Source organism: Coturnix japonica, chromosome 5 (genome assembly GCF_001577835.2).
Source record: "Coturnix japonica isolate 7356 chromosome 5, Coturnix japonica 2.1, whole genome shotgun sequence".
Lineage (NCBI taxonomy): Eukaryota > Metazoa > Chordata > Aves > Galliformes > Phasianidae > Coturnix > Coturnix japonica.
The window spans coordinates 20,557,406-20,577,610 of record NC_029520.1 but is presented as its reverse complement, the minus strand read 5'-3'; the positions used below and the strand labels follow the sequence as shown (position 1 = coordinate 20,577,610).

Below are 20,205 nucleotides of genomic sequence, written 5' to 3'. Positions count from 1 at the left end.
TGGAAAACATTGTATTTGTGCAAATCAAATAGTGCAGTTAGTCCTATGTCCTTATATTAATGTAACTTACCATCTTTAGACATTATTCTTGGCTTAGCATCACCCTCTGAGACAGAATAGTATATTTGGCATAAGTTCCTTTTCTTTTCCTGTTGAATCAAAAAGCCTAGGAAAGGGGATTTGTAATTCTGAGAAACTGAGTTCTTGGGTGGGTGACTTTGCATTTTTCTTTATTCCCAGAGGGGAGTAAGTGCTGTGTCTACATGGGTAACAATCATGGAGGTGAATTAATTCTTACACTCTTAAGACCCTCACATCTCTCATGCTGGAGTCTCTTTGCAGGTTCAGGCTAACATTGCTGTGGGTTTTCAAGTATGATTTTTTCATTGTGACTGTTCCTTTTTTGCAAGCATATGCTAGATCTGGAAGCCGTGCTTTGGGGTACAAGCAAATTTTATGGTATATCTTAATGCCATGTCTCAGGGATCTATGTTTTATATTCATAACTGTCATCAGCATGACTGAGAAAGTGACTTGCATTTAAATTCAGCATCCTAAGGTTTCGACATTCAGCTTAGCTGTTGTAGCTTGTAAAAAACAAACAAACAAACAAACAAGAAAAAAACAACAGAAAAAACAAACCATCCAGTTTAATCTGAGGAGGGAGAGGACAGGCTGGATTTTTACTGAGGATGGAGGAGGCCAAAGTATATTTGAAAACTGTTCTAAGAATTGGGCAACAATGCAGTATTTAAAAATATGTTAAACACCATTCCCCAATTTTGTGGCTCTGCAGTAGTGATATTAAAAAGAAATAAAAAGTTTGTTGTTATCGTTGTGCATTGTCCTTGATCATTTAATGTCTTGATTGACTGCTTTCTATTTCTGTTCATTCTCTTCTCCACCCTCCCTTTTCCATTTCTTTTCTTGTTCTTTTTTTTCCTTTAACACATCATAGGCCCTGAGTTGGGTGGTGAGTTTCCTGTGCAGGATATGAAAACTGGTGAAGGAGGTCTTCTGCAGGTGACACTGGAAGGAATTAACCTGAAATTTATGCACAGTCAGGTATGGGGGAAATCTATAAAATGACAACGTGAGCATGGAGCTTTTTGCAGCTTACCTGCATCATCTGTGTTTCCTCTTCCCAAAGGTATTGAGAACAAAGGGGTAGTGCAATGGGGGATGAGAGACAAATTTGTATATTTACACAAAAGTACACATAGACACATAAATACAAATATTTATAGATGTAAAAATACACCAAAATGAGATCCTCGGGACAATTGTAATGAGTTAATGAAAAAATACAAAAGTTTAACGGAGATTTCAGTTTCTGGTTGCTTGTAGTCAGAATTGTCTAAATGCAAAACAAATGGTACACAGGATATTAAGGATCACTTGTAATCTATACTGCTATAAAGCATCACATTGTGAAAATGTTCTGGCAGCATAAACTGTCAGCTTTATAGGTAGTATTTGAAATATTGCAAGTGCAAAGGGCACCTTTCTGCACTGTACGTGTTCTGTCTTGGTTTAAAAAATGAAGAATTGTCTGTAGAATTCAGTATGAAAGTAGAACAATAAAGCAACTCTTCCTGTAACTCACGAAAATGAGAATAAATTACTGACTCTTTTCCACCTAAATTCTGTGGGCATAGAGGAAACACAACTAGAATTGCCATTTCTCCCTTTCTGTGGATGTTGTTTCTGTTGCTTCCTTTGATTTTTGTTTTTTATTTTGCTTTGTGTTTTTTGTTTTGCATATGACATTATCTGCATGCTGTGCTAGACACTAGAATCAACTTTCAGGAGAAAAAGAGAGAGAGTCTGTGTGTGTGTGTGTGTGTGTGTGTGTGTGTGTGTAAAACAACAGCTTCTGTCAGCCCTCTGTGGAGTTATTTTCCTTTCCTCCTGATTAGATATTTCTCCTCACATAAGCTTTGTTCTTCTTTGAGTAAACATCAGTGTAGATACCGCTGGAAGTTCATGTGGATCTCTGACATACATGCTAAGAATTTTTACTTAATACTTCTAAAGTCATGGAAGGACCATGTTTCTCTTTGAGTTCATATGAGCCAGGGTAAGGATTAGAGTGTTGTGTTTTGGGTTTTCTTTGTGCTTATTACCAGGTTAGAACAACTATAGTTAACTGCTGTTAGTATTTCAAAGTGTTCTATATGATTTCTTTCCTGAAAGACTGGAATGAGGTTTTTAAAGAAACCTAAGAGAAACCTTGCGCTGATTCTTACTGTAGGGCTGAGGGGATTGTTACTTGTTGAATTTGGCATTGCAGACACCGAGTCCTGTGTAACTACCAGCACTGCTAGAGTAGTAGATTTATCATGTCCTTCCTGATGGAGAACGTTATTCTAATTTGTTGTCAGTGATGAAAGTTAGTACATCTTTTCTGGAGGATGGTCTGTGCAAATGCCAGGTCAGACCTGGGAAATATACCAACTGTCTTCCTCACCCTTGAAGTTAATCTTCCTCTTCCTCCTCTTTCATATGAAGCTGCGATCAGATGAGTTCCTATTATTTGAAGTAGACTGATGCACAGTTCTGGAAAATGCACTTGTTAATTCAATATGTTGAACTCCTGAGTCTGTTAGATTTACAGTGTTGGCTGTCAAGGGAATTGAGTACCTAAGTGGACCTAAGAACTATCCTAGTTTTCTTCAATCTCAAAACAAACTGAGCAGACATCAAAAGTCATTTGAGGGATGGTAAGGAATGTATAACTGTAGCAGTCACGTAAAACACTCCTCCTAGCTGCACTATGGAAAAAAATAGCTTTTCCAAATTTTATCGTCATTGGAGCTGGAGGATGTTTGCATTCTTATTCCAACACAAACAGACTGCTTTCTTAATAAAAGGTCTACTGTTTTAGATAAATTGTCCTTTTCATTTTCCATGTAAATTATATGAATTCCTCCCTACAGCAGTTGATTTCAGAATACATACATATATACAAATATATAAACATATATATATAAGCATAAGTAAACCCAGGACCCTACAGATGTTTCACTTTGTTGAAAACTGCCTTTTTCTATTTCTTAATGAGTTTGGATGGGGATACCGACTAACCGGTGCCTATAGGACACTCATCAGACACAGCTTCCTTTTCGTCTTCTTTTTCTTACCCTACATCCAGGCCTCATGTTTGGCTCTCTTTTCAACAAGGCAACTTGGAGAAAGGATTTCTGTTGATGTGATTGGTTAGAAGTCATAGAAATAATCAATTTAAAAGACTCTCCATTTGTAGTGTGTATACTTTGGCACTGCCCCATTCCACAGGAGATGTTTTAGATACGTGGTGGGCCAACCTGTTAGTGATGCATGGTAATTCACAAATTGTCTCCCCATGCTGGCAGTGCACATAAGGTTAAGAAGAAAAGTTGTTCAAGTTTGCCTTTGTGTAGGGCATCAGAGGAAGTCCTGCTGTGATATAGAAAAGTTAAACTGTACCTGTGACTTTGGCAGGCTATTCACAAAACTTCTAAGTTGCAATCTACAAATTATGTCTAATATTGGGTCTCAGTTAAGAATTCATCTGCATCATAAATAAGCTGAAGTTTAATACAGTGCAGCAGGCACATGGCCACCTACGGTAGGATCCACACACACATCCCTGTCATGAAGAAGGTGTTTCCCTAGGGTGAGTAACTCATATTTCCTTTACACACCTGTGTGTTTGCTGATTGAGAGGAGAACATCTCTGTCCCTTAATCAGCGCAGTGAGAGACTGTCTTTCAACTCATGTCTTATGAAAATTGGTAACTTACTATAATTTTGACAAATTCTCATATAGTTCCTGACTTGTGGAAGCACAGCGTTCAGTGTTATACACAGAACATGACGATCAGAAATAGTCAAGTCTACTGGACAAAATAGCAGGCCTTTCTATTCAGTTTTTAAATGTCATGCTTTAGACTACCAGCAAAAATTTTATACAGGGGATATTACAGAAAAGGGAAACTGAGTACTATAAAGGGTTCTGATATTGCCTGGTTTTGTCTGTTGCTATCCCTCAAAAACCAAAATATTTTTGATAAATGAAACATGGGTGAAAACATACAAAGAAGAAAGATGTGATTAATTCTTGTTTCCTGGGGGCCTGAGTGTAAAAAGATGGAAGCTTTGGATTTTCTGATTAAGTAACTGAAAGTTTAGTTTTTGAAGCTGATCAAAAAATATCTTGGGACTATTTGTTAGTTCTCTGATTAAAACAGCAACAAACATGCTAGGAGATCAGCCTGATTTGTTTCAAGTGTATAGTGGTCATGTTTACTGACCTCTATTTATGCATATAAGCCTGTTCCATGAAGAAGAAAAAGGTGGTTGTGATTCTCTTTGCTTTTTGGGGGTAGCATATCATCTAGGGCTGTCTGACTTGATAGTACTGAATTTAGAAGGGCTGCAAATATTTCCTTTCCCTTCTCTCCAAGGCAATGTAGTTTCTCTAGTTTTTCTTTTTTAGTAAGATCCTAAGGTCATGCTGCCAAAAGTACATAGGAAGTGAAAGTATGGATTCAGACTATTGTAATACGGTATTGCAAGTGCATCTTGAAGGTACTGGAAATAGACTTACTGTGACTGTTAGGGTGATGTTACTCTTGGTGTTTCTCCTGCCTAGAGATGGAAGCATATTAGATTCTGCTGTGTGGAATTTATTCTTTATGGTACTTTCTGTAGTTCTTTCATGTGTTTGCGTATTGATTGATTATTGTGGAGGTGTACATATGCAAAGGGACTGTTTTATACCTCGAAATATATTGGCTATCAAACAAACTTAATATGCTCAGAGAACTTGTATATTTATGCCATCTTGTCATTTAAGCTCTAGACTGAAAAACTTCATTGTGTAGTTCAATTATTTTGTCTTTTGGGGTTTGTGTTTGTAAAAATGAGTTTAAAAGTTTGTCTTCTAAGCAACTGCACAGCTGACAATGGCCATGTGTGAAGTGAGCAAACAATAGAGAAGGGTTCCAAATACTCCCATGCTGCTTAAGGCAGAAAACTGATACTGACAGGAGACAATTTGAAGTGTAAGTATGCAGGTTACATATCATAAATAGTAATACAAGTATAAATGGTACAAGAATATCAGAGAGGAAGAGGATTAGTAGTTTGTCATTGGATTAAATGTGACTGCTGGGTCGGTTAGAAGAGTCAGTGTCAGGATGGGGGAAGTATACTGTCCCTTACCTGCCCTCTGTGCTGGAGGAGGACGCATGGAGGGGCAGAAACTGGGATGGATCAGAGGCTACAAATCATGGCAGATTTGGGAGTCAGCTTTTTTCTTGTCCCCCTCTTCTGTTGTATTTCAGGTGTGTTGATATTCTTTTTGCAATAACTCATTTGAGTGCCTGAAGGGGTAGCAATGTTGGATATGTCAGAGTTACTAACTCCTTCGTTTCTCTTCCATGCTTTCTCCTCCTGCAAGGAGCGGAAGGTACTTCATCTTCTGCTGTCTTCGCTTCTTAGCACTTTTAAGTTATTTGTTGATTTCTAGCATTGTGGCCAGTTTGTCTTCTAAATATTTATTTCACCCTTTATTTATATATTAAACTGTAAATGAACTGGTAGTGTATGCTTAAACACTTCAGGTTGTATCTGCTGTGGTGATGTTTTTGTTTTATTTTGATTTTTAGATTTTAAGAGAAAAGCTTGCTAATTTTGTGTTATTTTTGCTCCTGTTTTTGTAGGTTTTCATAGAGCTGAATCACATTAAAAAGTGCAATACTGTGCGAGGAGTCTTTGTCCTGGAGGAATTTGGTAATTACATTATTTTGATATTAGGTCTGTATTCACATGGCAGTAACTCAAATTTCCAGACTCTAGATTCAGAATTTCACTGCAGTTTCATAGGTGGAAGGGAAATGTAGATTGCACTGAAAAGTTGCCTAATAGAGAGATGGGGAACATAAAAAATTTACCCAAGCACTTCCATCTTAGTAAGGCTTGTGGCCTATGTGCTCTTCCTGTAATAGACAAATCAGGTGTTCTGAGTTTCATGAGGCAGACAAAACATCAGGTGATCTTGGATGTGTGTAAGAATTTTCTTTGGTACGTTCTTTTTACTTATGACAAATGTGTTTTTTTCTGTTTGTTTGTTTGTTTGTTTTAAGCAGGACTTGCAGTTTATCTTTCTTAACATGCTGGGCTTTCACTGCTAAAAAGTTCTGCTAAGTGTTTATTCTCCACTGTACATGGAGTTTAGTTTTTGTTCTATGGAGTAGAGGATCTGTTGTAAGATTGAGCATTATACTGTGGCTTTTTGGTTTCAGAGTATGACTGGTAAAGTGTAATAAAGTAACAGTTAAGGAAAATAGAGGATTTGTGCCATTTAGGCTATTCATTACTATTATGTATAGTCTATCTCTAGTCTGATTTGGATAAGTTCTGGGTTCCTATTCAACATTAGTCAGATTATACTAGTGTATGAAAGGAAAGAATGGCTTTAGGTGTGGCTCAGTAGTGATGCATAAACTTCTCTTGACATAGTCCTCATGTCTGTATAGTATTATTCTACCACCCATCTTGCCTGGGTCTTAAGTGTAGGTCTGAAAGTTTTACAAAAAAGATAGAATATACATTGGTTTTTTTTTGTTTTTTGTTTTTTGTTTTTTTTTTTTAAAACTAGGTCAGCATACTTTATCTGCTAAACAATTTAGATAAGCAGCTCCCTTCACTGTTCTCTAGTGCTGTGAATAGAAGATTCTGACTGATGGATTCTTTCTAATAAAGCAAAGAAATTTAAGGAGAGTGCTAGTATTAATGTCTTTATCCTTAATAATGCATTGTCTCCTTCTGGTGGTGGAAAATTATAAGATATTGAAATGGTATAACCTTTCTGGCAATTGCTTGCTTGTCGTTCACCATTAACGAATCTCTCAGAAGTTTGGGATTAGATCCTTGTATTTAACCCCTATACAAGAAGATAACCACTGTATTGTTGCATATTCTTATAATATGTTTTCACACTGATGGGCATGATTTATTTTACTTCTGATAGAAATTGCTTAAGGTTGTGAAACATATTGATAGGCTTTACAAATATTAGAGTTCACAAGCCATAAAATGAGCTCTAACCATGGCTTCAGTTTTCTGAGAAAAATAATGGGATCAGAAATTCTATTTGGGTCGTTTTTTGGAGACTCAAAGTCTCTCAACTCAAAGTGTTTTCTTCATAGTTTATTTCGATTGTGCAAGAACACAAACAGCATTTGGCTTAATTATTCCAATCAGCTTCTGTTAATGATTGTATGGTACCACTTTTTGCCCCTAAATTATAACTGTAAGGAAATGTTTTGTTCTTGTTTTATGGAAAATATTTGTAATCAGGGAAAATCTAGAGCTGTGTTAAGGAACTTCAGGAAATGTAATGTTTGGAAGTAAGAGAAACTAAACTGTGAGTTGGACACTGAAAGAAAAAGCTGAGAAATCATTTATAAAGTAAAAACTACTTTCTTCCCATAGTAGAGGTTACTAACAAGAACCAGTTTAAATGTACCAAATGAGGTGAAATGAGTGACTACCTCATATATGCTCTATTAATTGTTAAAATAGGAGAAGATAAGTGAATCTTTCCTATGAAAGAAAAATGAAACTTGAATTTATAAAGAGTGACTTGACAGTATTCACCATCAAGCTGCACGGAAGTTGCAGAATTATGTTAAACATCTTGAGCCTTGCAATGAGATTCACAGTACAGTGAATGTCTTTAAGTAGTGTGTCCTTTTAGGAAGCTTGAGTGCAGTAGGTGTGTACACTAGTCTGATGAGAAGCAGTTCAGTGCAGGGTTTATTTTATTCCGTCAAGCGTGATTGCTCCAACTGTGGCTATAGCACAGGAAATTAAAGGTCTGTTTGGTAACACCAGGCTTAAATACCAGCATGAAATTTGCAATTGTGATTTCAGAACAGGGTACAAGCAGAAGCTCAGGAATTGTTGCACAAAAGCAGAAATTGAGATTTGGAGTAGGTGAGAAAATGTAAGGCTCTTCCCTCTGGAATTTGAGTTACTGCTGTGTACTTGTGCTTTACTTGTGGCCCCTTCTCCATGGCTGCTATGAAAACCTTCATTCTCCAGCAGGTAAAGTGGTGTCCCTGAACTTGTTCTATGGTAGTACCGTATTTTCATTCACAGAACCAAAGGCTGCAGAATGGTGCTTAATAATTTACTTTCTTCATCCGCTTTGTTTAATAGCATCAGGAATAAGTCTTAATGTTAGAAGACATGTGCTTGTTCTAATCTCTTAATTTGAGCTGTGGGTGGGGTGGTTTTTGTTGTTTTTTTGTTCTCGTTTTTTGTTTGTTTTCTGCATTTTACAGCGGTAGCACTTTGACTTCTGTGGGTATAAATCTAGACCTGCTTTTTTTGTTCTTCCTAACTCAGTCCTCTCGTGAGAATTTTCCCTACTGAAAGGATTGTAGATGAGTGTTATACTTAAAGGAAATTTACTGACTACAAAGTGAGGAGAGCACCTAGGTACTCTCCTGTTCCCTTTCTTCCTATTCTCAGTTATGATACAAGACTTTACACCTTCCATTTCTCCTTGTCTCATGGCACAAGGTTCTTACAGCTTTCCCTTCCTTCTTTTTGAAGAGTAAATGAGCAGTTGTATGTTATCCAGTGGGCAGTAAGACTTACACAACTGTAAAAATCCTACCCTATTTGGCTGTGCAACAGCCTCACTCCCACCTTTCCCCCCTGGTGACATGGAGTTAATTTGGAACATCTGGTGCCAACGGGTAAGGTAGCTTGGATGCACACTTCCCTCTCTTCCCAACACTGGTATTGCTGGAGCAGTGTAGCCTGGGTGTGCAGTTCCCTCATTTTTCAGTTGCTAATGTAACAGAATTGAAATATCAACCAGAAATATGCATTCGTTTTTAAAATCCAATTCTGAACGTTTCAGTATTTTTTTTCCAGGAATGTCAATACTACAACATACCAGAATTGGTGGGCACTGGTTTATTTCTGGAGAATTTTCTCAAACCCAGTCTGCACTGCCTACTTTTGGCTCCTTAGAGCGTGATCTGTCTCCCTCTCCAGTGTTTAGATGCGTCATATCCTAAGTTGAAAAGATAACATCTGCATGGATAGGTTTTGTTGTGGACTTTTCCTAGTTACTCATACTGAATTCATCTGCCTCTTTCTTTTTTTGTCAGTAGTATTATGTGTAATAAAATACTTACCCTTTCCCTATGAACCTGGTATGGTTTGGTCTTGAGCAATTTCTATGCTGCTGCTAAATATTTTTGTTGTTGTGGTACAGAAATTCCATGGCGAATTTCAGCTTTTCTGGAAGGGAAGTATTCAAAGTTGGTCTTGTTATTACACATTTTAAAATTACCATTTATATGTTCTTAGTGTTGGTTTTGTTCTCTCCTGGTGACTTCCCATGGTATCTGTTCACAACAATTTCTGTAGACCAAGTGTGAGGTCATGTGTACGGTTTGGGTGCAGTAGTTACAGATGAGGATGGTTACAGCTTGCTTTGTTGTGCATTCCTCAATGGAAGCAAAAGGCAAATTACCTTTGGCTATCATACATTCTTTGTGTTAGTTTGAGGCAGTGCAAAGGAGCAATGTGATATTTTCTGGATAGTTTTTTATCAGTGCACTAATCCTCTTTCTGTGTAAAATCTTCAGGAAATTAAATCAAGCCTGATATTCTAAGAATACATGAAACTGAAATCTATGTTGTGTTTTAAGACTGTGTTCAAAAGCAAAGGGTATTTTCATTGACAATACCAAGTTAAAAATGGACATGCATGTCCTCAATAGAAGAAAAGAATATTTTTAGAGTTTCTCAAAATCTGGCTGTGAAACAATCTTCCAGCTTAGAAAAATTTTCTCCTTAGTATCCTTTTTGTTTCTTTTTTTTTTCTCCTGCATTTCAGTAGCTTACTACCAGGGTGTCCAGCAGTTCTTAGGAGATTTGCTACTCAGCAAATTCAAACATCTAGAGGGTAATATCTTTGAGAATCAAGTACTTAAAAATTCCTATGGAATTGTTGTTTTATGTTTTATTGTAGTAGTTGTTAAGCACTTTTTGTCATTAGTTTTGCTGCTTCTAGTAGAAAAGTCAGGGTCTCTAAGAACCATCAAATATCTATTACAGTTTTCCAAACATAGGCAACAAAATATTTTTGCCAACCTGAGTAATTCATTATTAGTATTGTCAAGGACATGTAATGTAAATGAAGAGAAGGAAGAGTACCTAGAAGTGAGGGATAGTGAGGAGCCCTGTTCCTGCACCTGCTGTCTGTGTGCACCCCTTTCCTTTCCTATGGGAACGTTGTGCTGTTTCTTCCCCTTTTTCCTCTCGTTTTTTGAACTTTTTGTTTTGTCTCTTGCCCGTCCGGTTTTAGTTCCTGAAACTAAAGAAGTGGTGAGCCACAAGTACAAGACGCCAATGGTGAGTCAACTGTGATGCCTTCTGGTAGTTCTTTAGAGGACATATCTTTACATTTTCATGTGGTGAAGAGAATTGCATTGAGACAGCAGGGTTTGCAGTGCTAACACTGCAGTGAAACACAAGCTGCTCTTTTGTTGTCTCCCCTTAGTTAATACTCCATAAACTTGGTGATTCTTGTTTCTTTGTAACTAGGGGAACTTACAGGTAATGTAGAAATTGTGGTCTCTTTTGTTAAATAGATCAAACCAATCCAGCTGGCTTGTATCTGTATCTTCAGCACAATATGCTATTGAAAGTATTAAACTGAAGACAGTGTGGAACACAATCACTAATTCTCAAAGCAGATGGAAGGGCAAACAGGTTGCTTGCTGAGTTTATGAAAAGCTCCCACCTCCTCATAAAATTGAGCAGTGAGATGCAAGAGAATGAACTAAGATTCCTACTATATAGTTGAGTTATTGCTGTGCTTTTGAATTAAGTTTTGTATAAAATTTTTGAATGCAAACAGCTGATAGTTTTACTTTAAAAATATAAGAAATTATACTATCAAGCAACTAATGCTTTTATTCCAAAGGTTTTTTATTTGTTATGTGGTTCGTCTTCTCTATTTCAGTTAGAAAGTAGTATGGGACACTTCTTCCAGATTTTGTTTGTAGGCAAAGTAGTCATTTCACAAAGAAAGGCATGCAACAAAATACAAAACATGCAGTGGATTTTGTAAAATGCGAAACCATCTGAATTTTGTTATGTCCTTTTCGAACTTCTTATAGGCTCACGAGATCTGCTACTCCGTGCTGTGTCTCTTCTCTTATGTGGCTGCCATTCGTGGGAAAGAGGCAGAAAACAAAAGCAAACCACCTCGTCCAGTTTCCAGTTGATCATGATATTGGAAAATACCTACCCTATGGCACACTGGTGTGCAGTATTTGCATTTTTACTGCAGTTACTGGAGCTCACTTTCTTGTCTTCTATGAGAACTTGGTTATTTATGTATGACCCTGTGAGTCTTTCCCCATAGAAAAATCTAAGACTTCATTGCTCAGTCTCCTTCTGAATTCATCCTTAGTGGAGTTTTTATATGAGCAGTTCATCAGACAGTTTTGAGCATCAGCGTCCAGCCATTCCCTGGAATCCTTTTTTTCTTTTTTCCACCTTAAGATGACTAATATGGCTTAAGTTCAGTTGGTTTTTGTTTCTAGTGGTACTTGTTCCAGACTTATCACTTTACAACTGCAGATTTCTACTTTGCAGTTCTCTTGTGTGCAGTGAAAGCAGTCTGGTTCTGCACGTTGTTTAAATGTAATGTTTTTTACTGTTTTCCTTCTATGTTGTTCACTTTTACCCACCAACATGGAGTTCTCCACACCCTTTTGGTAAAGATGGTCAAGTTAGCTACTATAGTCATAAAATACCACATGTGACAATGGCAGTTGGGTTATTAAATTGGTCTATCTGTGGAGATGGCTGCTTCTGAAGTGGGAAAAAAAGGAAATTTGAAAGCAATGTATCATGAAAACCCCCGACATCCCTTAAGTTGTGTGGATTTTAGATTGGATGGGAGTTTGGATAATGTTTGTGGGCATCCCAGCAGTGTAGCTGATAGCAGTTAATCACAGGGAGCAGAAAATGAAAAAGGAAGTGTAGTAACTTGTAAGCATTAATGACAGAAGCTCTTGTAATGTACCAATGTAATTCTGGATTTGTAACTATACAAGACATTTCTATAGTAACATGCAGAATGTGCTCAGAAGCTCAAAGGATTACTCTGTCTCCAAAATTTTCAGTCTGTTGCTTTTTTTCAGTCTGTACTTTTGTATATCAAGGAATCTCAAAATACTGTGTTAATGTGTAATGAAACTCCCTCAGTTAATACTCTCCATCGCATTCCTTATTTTAAGTAGATTGAATATGAATGTTTTTTTGCATCCTGTTTTTGTTACTGAACTGTACTGCACTTGTCTGGAAAGCTCTCAGGATACCGGGAGGTGAGACTGTCTAGAGAAAAATAATACTTGTGAAATATATGGAAAAATGCTCTTGATGCAAACTGATGTATGTTTTAACATAGGATTCTGTGTAAATGAACCTGGAAATAACCCTGTTCTGGCTTTGTCAGGGGTCTATTATTTTGAATGGAATACACTAGTAATGAGTGAGGAAAATATGTAAATATTATGGTACAACATCTATTTATAGAAACTGTACAGCTGTCTGAATGTGAAAATAAAATGTCATTCAACCAGTGACTTGTTTTCATCCTGTGTTTACCTTTTCTATTCATGCATCTACCTTTGAAGTTAGTCATGCAAAGTGCGACATACACTTACTTGAAAAAATGAAAAAGAGCAAAGTATAAATGGATAATTGCATTTCTTTGCACTGACACAGGGGTTCTGTTCCAAATGTGGTTTCAAAACTGAAGAAATTCTTGAAATGTACAAAGTCTTTCTTATACTTGATGACGTGTACTTGTACTTGGCAGGTGTTCTGATAACTGTGAGAATGTAGCATGGACATCTGATGAGAGACAGGCCACGTTTCTGCTACGAAATACTCAGTGCCATTCTCTAAGGATCAAATACAGGTATGGAGGTCAGATTTTAAGTTTTCTGGGAGAAAAAGTCTTTGAGAACAAGGTAAGGAAAAATCCCTTCCACCTTAGCTTTGTCACTCCGAAGCGCTGAAAGGTATGCAGACTTTTCTTTGGAGGAAGGAAATAATTACAGCAATTTGTGTGTGTTTTCACATGTCCTACTTCTTTTGATCTTTAGGTCAGAATTCCCTAGCAGCAACAAGAACCTTCCAAAACCAACAGGAAGACTAATTAAGAGTAACCAGTAATAATAATAGATAGTGTTAGAATACTTGTATAAGAAAATAGCTGAACCTACCAGTCTTACCACTAGGAGGAGCCTGTGACTGTTGGATGTTGAGGAAATGATTCATTACTTTAAGAAAACCTTTATAAAAGCTTCTTATGCTCTGATTACTAGCTTAAGGTAAACTGCCCTCTTACTTTGCCTTCAGAATAGAAGGGATTGTAAGTTGAAATGTTCTTCTGGGCTTTCAAAAGCTAAATTGCTAGTAGATGTAAATTAAGAATTTAGATTCCAAGTAAGATTCCTACTAATCAAGGTAGGTGTAAGGAAAAATGCGGTTGATTCTAAGCTGTTGTAGGGACCTTTATGTTACGGAAGTACTGAAGATAAAAATACTTCTAGAGTCTTGCTGCTTGTGCCAAACAAGTGCACTGGCTTTCTCACCAAGCATATTGCTAATAAGGAAGCAGTAGCTAATATTGCTGATCAGGAGCAGGAACAAACCAGCCATCTGCCCCAGTGTCAGGCACAGGCTCCTGTACTAACTGAATTGAGAACTAAATAGAAAATAGAAGCTAAGCTTCTCATGTGGAGAGTAATATTTAGATCTTAGTTCCCCTTGATTGTCAAATGGACTGAAGTTAGAAAAAACTGCCTCTAAAATGAGATCCTGCTTCTGTGAGAAAAGTGGGCCTTTGCACCAGTGGTATTTAGGAACTCAAAGTCACTGCTTTTAGATAAGCAAAGGTTTGGTGAGAAACATCATCTCCTAGCTCCTAAAACATGAGGATCAGGAGTAAGAAGCAACACCTTTGTGCAAAGTATCTTGCCAAATGGTGTGAAGCCAAAAGAGCTTTGGCTCTTCCAGAATTCTCGGTTCAGACAGTTATTCTTTTTACAACAGTGCATTTCCAAACAACTGAGTGGTGTTTCTTTGCTTCTGCTACCCGCAGTGGCTTTTTGTACAGCTCTACTTTGTAATGCTGTTTAGGATGTTCAGAGTCAGCAAGAGCTTTGAGCTCCTACAGCTGTTTCCAGCGTGGCTCTTCAATAAAATAGTAGGAAAAAAAAAAAACAAAAAACGCTGATTCTTTAAACAATAGTGATGTGTGACCCTCCTTTCCAGCACTTTGTCTGAAGGCTTAAATCTTCGTGTTGGTGACTGGAGTCTGAGTGCAGGTGAGTACAGCAGAGAACTTCTTTCAGGCAGAAAGAATCATCTGTGCTCGGATGCAATAAGATCTGCTCAACGGTTACACTGAGGTTAGCATAATCATAGCTAATTTTCTTTTTGGGTGTGCTTAGTATAACAGTAATTTCAAAGTTAACGTTCTGTTCACATGTGTACAAAGCATCTGGGACATAGCAGTACTAGCACTGGCTAATTTTGTTTTAAAACATCAGTCCTACAAAGAAAGAACCATACATGTAGCAGCCAAGGGCTAACAGTGCTGGTTCTATTTACAACAGTTACTATAGTGATAAGCATGGTTTAGGAACCTACATAGAAATAGAAATCCCCTTCTCCTGAAATAGCTATACACAAAAAGGAACAAACAGAGGCAGGAAAAACACCAAGTAAAGCTCTATAATCAGTTGTTTCCTTTGAGTAGATGAAAACTCCTGCATTTCCATTCCTTTTCTGTCACTCTTTTTTGTCTTTTTAGTTTCCCTCAGTAACACCATTGAAAATGCCTGTCTTTATTCTCAGCATCCTGGATGGCAAGTGGTGTCTCTCCCTTTTCTTCCAGTTTCCCTGCTTGGATTCCTTAGCGTTTCCCCTCACTTTGTTTCTTGGCCTGGATTTAGCCCACCAGTCTCAGTTCTGCACCTCAGTTTCTCATCAGATGTCTCCTTCCTTTTCCTTTAGCATTATTTGTAGGTTCTCATCTCTCCAACCATCATTGTGTAAATCACTTCTCAACCTCTGCCTGAGCAGCCCGGGCTGCAGTTGTAGCCAATCTCTTGTTCACCTGGCTTCTGCCCAACTTCCAGTCAGTCTTTTTCCTCTCCAGCTCTTAGCAAGCTCTCGTCATCCTCTTTCATCTTCTTTCATCCCTCAGCTTCCTACTTCTTTTGCACTTAAACTATTTCGGGTGGAGTGCTAAAGAGTGCCATTGAGGGAACAGGAAGAATACCCAGTATTAGTTCTGCTGGTCAGAGCTGGCTCCCAGCAGCAGCAGCTCTTCCCTGCAGTCCTTGTTGGAAGCAGTTCAACCCTTTCATCTGACATTAGAAAATTTGTCTAGAACAGGCTCATCACCTAAAACTAGTGTTTAAATTGCGAGCGTTTTTCTGTGCTGGAGGGGAGAGAGGAAAATATAATGCATTCTAAACATGTAGTACTTAGCTTTGCTTACACCAGCGAGGGATTAACAAGTAGAAATGATCAAAATCTACTATACTTGCAAACTTACTGGAGGCTAAATTAGTTTCATCCACATCCTCAGTTCATGTATTTGAGTCCCATAGCCTATTTATAAGCAAACCAGTGAAAACTGTGTGATCTTCATAATTCTTGTTTTACAAACTGTAATGAATATGAACTCAAAGTCAGGTGATTTTCCATAGTGAAGAGGGGGCACACCAGTTATATTTTTCCAAGTTTTATTCCATAATTTTCCTATCCACAGATATTTCGTATGTGTTGAAGTAGGTGTCCTGAAATGCGTTCATTGGATATTTACCTGTGGTTTTAGAGCTGCTTGTTACCAGCACGTCTGCCTGGCACAAATAGCAGATGCTTTTGTTCCATATCAGGACCTCACGAATGAAGCTATTCTTATCTGTTTGAAAAACTTTCACCAGTTCAACCTGTCCTAGGATGCATTGCTTATGCAGAATGCTGTATGGGCCCTCTCAAAGACAGATGAAGGATATCTTGGTGACAGCTTTTGTTGCCCTAATATAGAGGTCTGTGGCTGGGAGGCACTTGAAAGGTATCAGTGGGTTATTTTTAATCTCTGCAGACTGTTCTTAATAAAAAATCATTTGTAAGGAGACAGGAATGGCTTTATTTCTAACCATGCTCTGGGACACCACAGTGCTAAACTGCTTTCCTAAACACATACAAGGACTTTAAATTGAATACATTCCGTGATAAAGGCAACATAAATGACTTGTGTACCTTCCCAAAACACTTTTTCCTTTATCTATCTTGAGTGACCACTGAACGATTGAGTTAAGGAGGAATTGCCATTGATTTGTTATTTTCTTCCATTTGTATCCGTTCTACTCAGTGGCAGATCTCTCACAGGATGGCTTGCACAAGAGCACTTCCTTAAAGGAACGGTTCCTGAAGGTGAGATATACAGAGGCTCTCTTCTATACCTCCCTTAACCTGCATAGAAAAGCTTTGTTACAATAACGTGGGAACCTCCTGAGCCCTCGCTGTAATCTTCAGTGAGTCAATTCCATTTTTATATATTGTTAGAAGTAATAAGCTTTGACAAACAAACCGCACTGCAAAGGGAAAATTCGAAGCTCGAGTTGCGTCCGAGCAGCGGTTTGTAGCAGGAGCACGCGGTGCACGCTCGTGCTTTTTGCACGTGTAACCCCACGCTGCCTGCTGCTGCAAAGCAACTGCGGGCCGATATTCCGCTGCACGAGGCGGCCGGCAGGAGCGCCCCGACGGCTGAGGTGATGCTCCGAAGGTCCCGGGTCTGCCCCGTTGTCCCTACACTACCTATAAGTCAGGTGCTGGCATTGAAGGAGGACGGGTAAATAAATAAATAAAGCATACGCATCCCCTCCGTGAAGCGAAGCCTGCGAATGACCTGAAGAGGAGCTCTGTTTTGTACCTTTAACGTGCGATTCGGGTAGCGCTTTGTAACGCCAGATAATTAGTAATACGTAATTAGTAAGACAGTCGTTGGTGTTTGCATACAAGAGCCGGTCCTTTGTCCCTGAGGAGTTCACTGCGTTTTAGCATTGCACCTGAAGGAGAGATTGCTTGCTAGGTGTGCTACACTTTGGCTTTTGATTCTTTCCTTTTTCCTCCTGGATTTCATACTCCAATTCTTTCTTCATCTTTTTTTCTTTCGTTGCATTATTTTTTTAGTGTTGCTCTTCTGTTGTGTTTACAAAGTGTTGTTCAGCCGTTAACTCGTTTTGCTTTTATTTTTTCTCTTGCAGAGTAACAGTCAAGATTTGCACTGATGCAAACTCATGAAGTAACTAAAAAAATAAGGAATACCGGTAAGGTTTGCTTTCCTTCCACAGCTCAGTTTTGTGACTTCTTTATGAGGACAGTTAAGCAAAGCTTCCCTTTGCTAGGATCAAACAGATCCTTATCAGTTTTAAATGCAACACTTAGCAGCAGTTAGTGGATTTATCTTATTAACTTGTCTGGCCCCTGTTAATAATGTTTTCACGACTGATCTTACATTGCATATTTGCAAAAAAAAAAAAAAAAAAAAAAAGAGAAAGAAAAAGAGAAAAAAAGAAAAGAAAAGAAAATAATGTTAGTACTACTAGTAGTTCTTAGCAACTGCAGCATACAAATACTTGCCACAACATTTAGAAACCATGAACCTGTGTCATTTTGTAGCAGGGGAGGTCCCACATGGGATCATTAGTCATGTAGGTTTTCAGGTGTGTTGGGGGAAATCTGAGATGCTAAACTCTTCCAATTCAGTCTCTGCTTTTCCACAGCTGTTGTCCCACAGGTGCTGGGTTGGTTCTGTAAATCCACTTTACATTCTAGTAGTAGGCAATAAAATGATTAGTGACTTCTATGCCTTACTTCTAGAATAATAGTGTTGCTCTGAAGAATAAAGAACAAAACAGTGTAAACTTCTTTGCATTTTTTCATTACTTTTATTTATTTGTAGAGTGACAGTGTATTGCACTGTTGCAATATTGCAGTGTATTTGCAGTGCTTTGCAGACAAATGTAGACACTGGTGTTCAAAATCTGTCCTTATTCTGACACTGTAATAAAATAACCAAAGTACACATCTCATTACATAAGTGTTTTAATTGTGAAGATACAATTGCTTGTTTAGTGCAACTAACGTGCTGTGTCAGACACGCTTTACCTTCTCAACTGACACGTTGGAGGTAGGGAATAGTGTTACTTTAGCTCTTTCTGTTGATCCTTCCAAAGCTGTTTCCTGGATTCATTTCATCTTCCTGCTTTCTCTGCCATCATGATTTCATGAGAAAAAAATACTTTTCCAGCCAGAAACTAATGCAGGTCCAAAAATCCCCAACCCACAGATCCTATTCAAGCTGATAGGTGAGAAACAAAAAATGCTACAATTTCTCTTGATCAGACGTAATTATCTGCAATAATACACATAGCATTCATAGACTTTTTAAAGCCTCCAATGATATATGATGACAGTAAATTTAATGCATCTATTACAAGCTTTTTGTTTTGTTTTTAATGCACAAGAAGTATTTCTTTGCATCTTTTATTGTTTCATTTGATGTACAACCTTTTCTCTGTAGGTGAGTGTGATATCTGTGGTTGGATGCAGAAACATCCAGTCACTGAAGGTCTATGTGGGTGTCTTTTCAAAAACTAGAAAAACATTAGTGAGCAATTATCAAATAAACCACTTCCTGTATAAAAAGGAGCAGTACCTGAATCCATGGATTCTCATACGGTGTGTTTCAGACATGCTTCTATAAATATATGCTCAAAGCATGGAAGTGGGTATTTCAAGCCTTGACAGTAAAAGCAGAAGGGCTGGAAGTTACTTTCTACTGTGCAGAGATCAATATAAGGAAAGGTGATTCAATATTAGAAATAATTTGTTTGTATGAGAGCTGCTCCAAAAGCAATGCCTCCTATTTTGCGATGTCAGCCCGTGACGTCAGGGGTGGATGTTGGTGGTATGGCAGTAGAGGCTGAGCCTTCCCACCAATATCCCATTACATTTTGTTGCCGTGTGATGGATGGCAGCAGAGGGGCAGTCTGACAAAATGGTGTCTGACATGAAAGTGCATATGAGGCAAAGGTGTGCAATTGAATTCCTCCATGCAGAGATAATGGCACCTGTTGTTACTCATCACCGCTTGCTGAACGTTTATGGAGACCAGACAGTGGATGTGAGCACAGTGAGGCAGCAGGTGGTGTGTTCCAGCAGTGGCAACGGTGACAGTTTGTCACCTCTTCTGATGTGGACTGTTATGAGCGCAGCATACAGGCTTCTGTTTATTGCTGGTGAAAATGCTGAGCTAATGGTGGTGACTGTGTTGAAAAGAAGTGTTTTGTAGCCGAGATTTTGTTCTATCAGATAGTATTATTGTGCTCTCATATTTGTTGTAGTTTCCCTTAAAATAAACAGGAGGCATTACTTTTGGAGCACCCTACACATTAAATGACTTTTAACATGTGCAGAAATATTAAGTGCAAGCAAAATTATCCTTCCTTAATTTCTTCATTTTTCATCTCTTCAAATTCCATTCCAAGGCTGAGACAGAAAACAGGGAGAAGGATTTAGCGTCAAATACATCCATGTCATTTCTGAAATGTCTACAGTATGTGTTACATTTCTAGATGCAGCCTAAGATTAACCACGTCTGGTTAAAGCAATGCACACACATTACTGATGATAGTTTTCTTCATGTTAATAAGCAGCAAATGGTCTCATAGAGGAGATGCTTGTAATGAGTTAAGGAAGAGAATCAACGAAGTGCTCTGTTAGTTTTATGGGCTTGTACACTGCCCACAGTGTAGTGAAGGTTGGGACCTGGGAAATATTGACTTAAAATACCCAGACAAACTGTCTTGCAAGAGTGTGATCACATGGTAATTACAAATGGAAATCAGAACATGCACGTGACCCCAGATTATGAAAATTCCATTAGGCCTAACAAAAATAAACACTGTTTAATCTTATAGATAACCAAGCAGCCATTGTTCCTTTATCCAGCTGAATTATTTGGATTCATACCTTGATGCGTGAATGAATGGAGATTCAGAGTCTTACTGAGGTACTGGAAGATGG

The 20,205-nt window shown here is 38.1% G+C and overlaps 2 protein-coding genes and 1 long non-coding RNA gene across 44 annotated transcripts in view; 2 read left to right on the top strand and 1 right to left on the bottom strand.

The window, feature by feature from the left end:
- MADD (MAP kinase activating death domain) overlaps positions 1-12,674 on the top strand; it is a 65,277-nt gene extending 52,603 nt beyond the window's left edge. For 18 of the 41 annotated variants that reach the window (XM_032444673.1, XM_032444668.1, XM_015864274.2 and 15 more), the window contains 5 exons: positions 959-1,065; positions 5,447-5,455; positions 5,709-5,778; positions 10,382-10,428; positions 11,199-12,674. In XM_032444673.1, the coding sequence (XP_032300564.1) occupies positions 959-1,065; positions 5,447-5,455; positions 5,709-5,778; positions 10,382-10,428; positions 11,199-11,306 (341 nt within the window). In that variant the 3' untranslated portion in view covers positions 11,307-12,674. The remainder of the gene's footprint in view (positions 1-958; positions 1,066-5,446; positions 5,456-5,708; positions 5,779-10,381; positions 10,429-11,198) is intronic. The other 23 variants (XM_015864282.2, XM_032444669.1, XM_032444679.1 and 20 more) reach the window with 2 other exon arrangements.
- A 1,507-nt stretch (positions 12,675-14,181) lies between these two features.
- Positions 14,182-18,408, top strand: LOC116653455. Its single transcript, XR_004307294.1, has 2 exons — positions 14,182-16,548; positions 17,382-18,408. It is a non-coding gene; the product is annotated as an uncharacterized LOC116653455 (long non-coding RNA).
- The window catches only part of MYBPC3 (myosin binding protein C3), a 48,910-nt gene continuing 46,909 nt past the window's right edge, over positions 18,205-20,205 (bottom strand). For both annotated transcript variants that reach the window (XM_015864288.2, XM_015864289.2), the window contains 2 exons: positions 20,152-20,194; positions 18,205-19,668 (listed from right to left, as the gene is read on the bottom strand). In XM_015864288.2, coding sequence (XP_015719774.1) covers positions 20,184-20,194 — 11 coding nt within the window. In that variant the 3' untranslated portion in view covers positions 18,205-19,668; positions 20,152-20,183. The remainder of the gene's footprint in view (positions 19,669-20,151; positions 20,195-20,205) is intronic.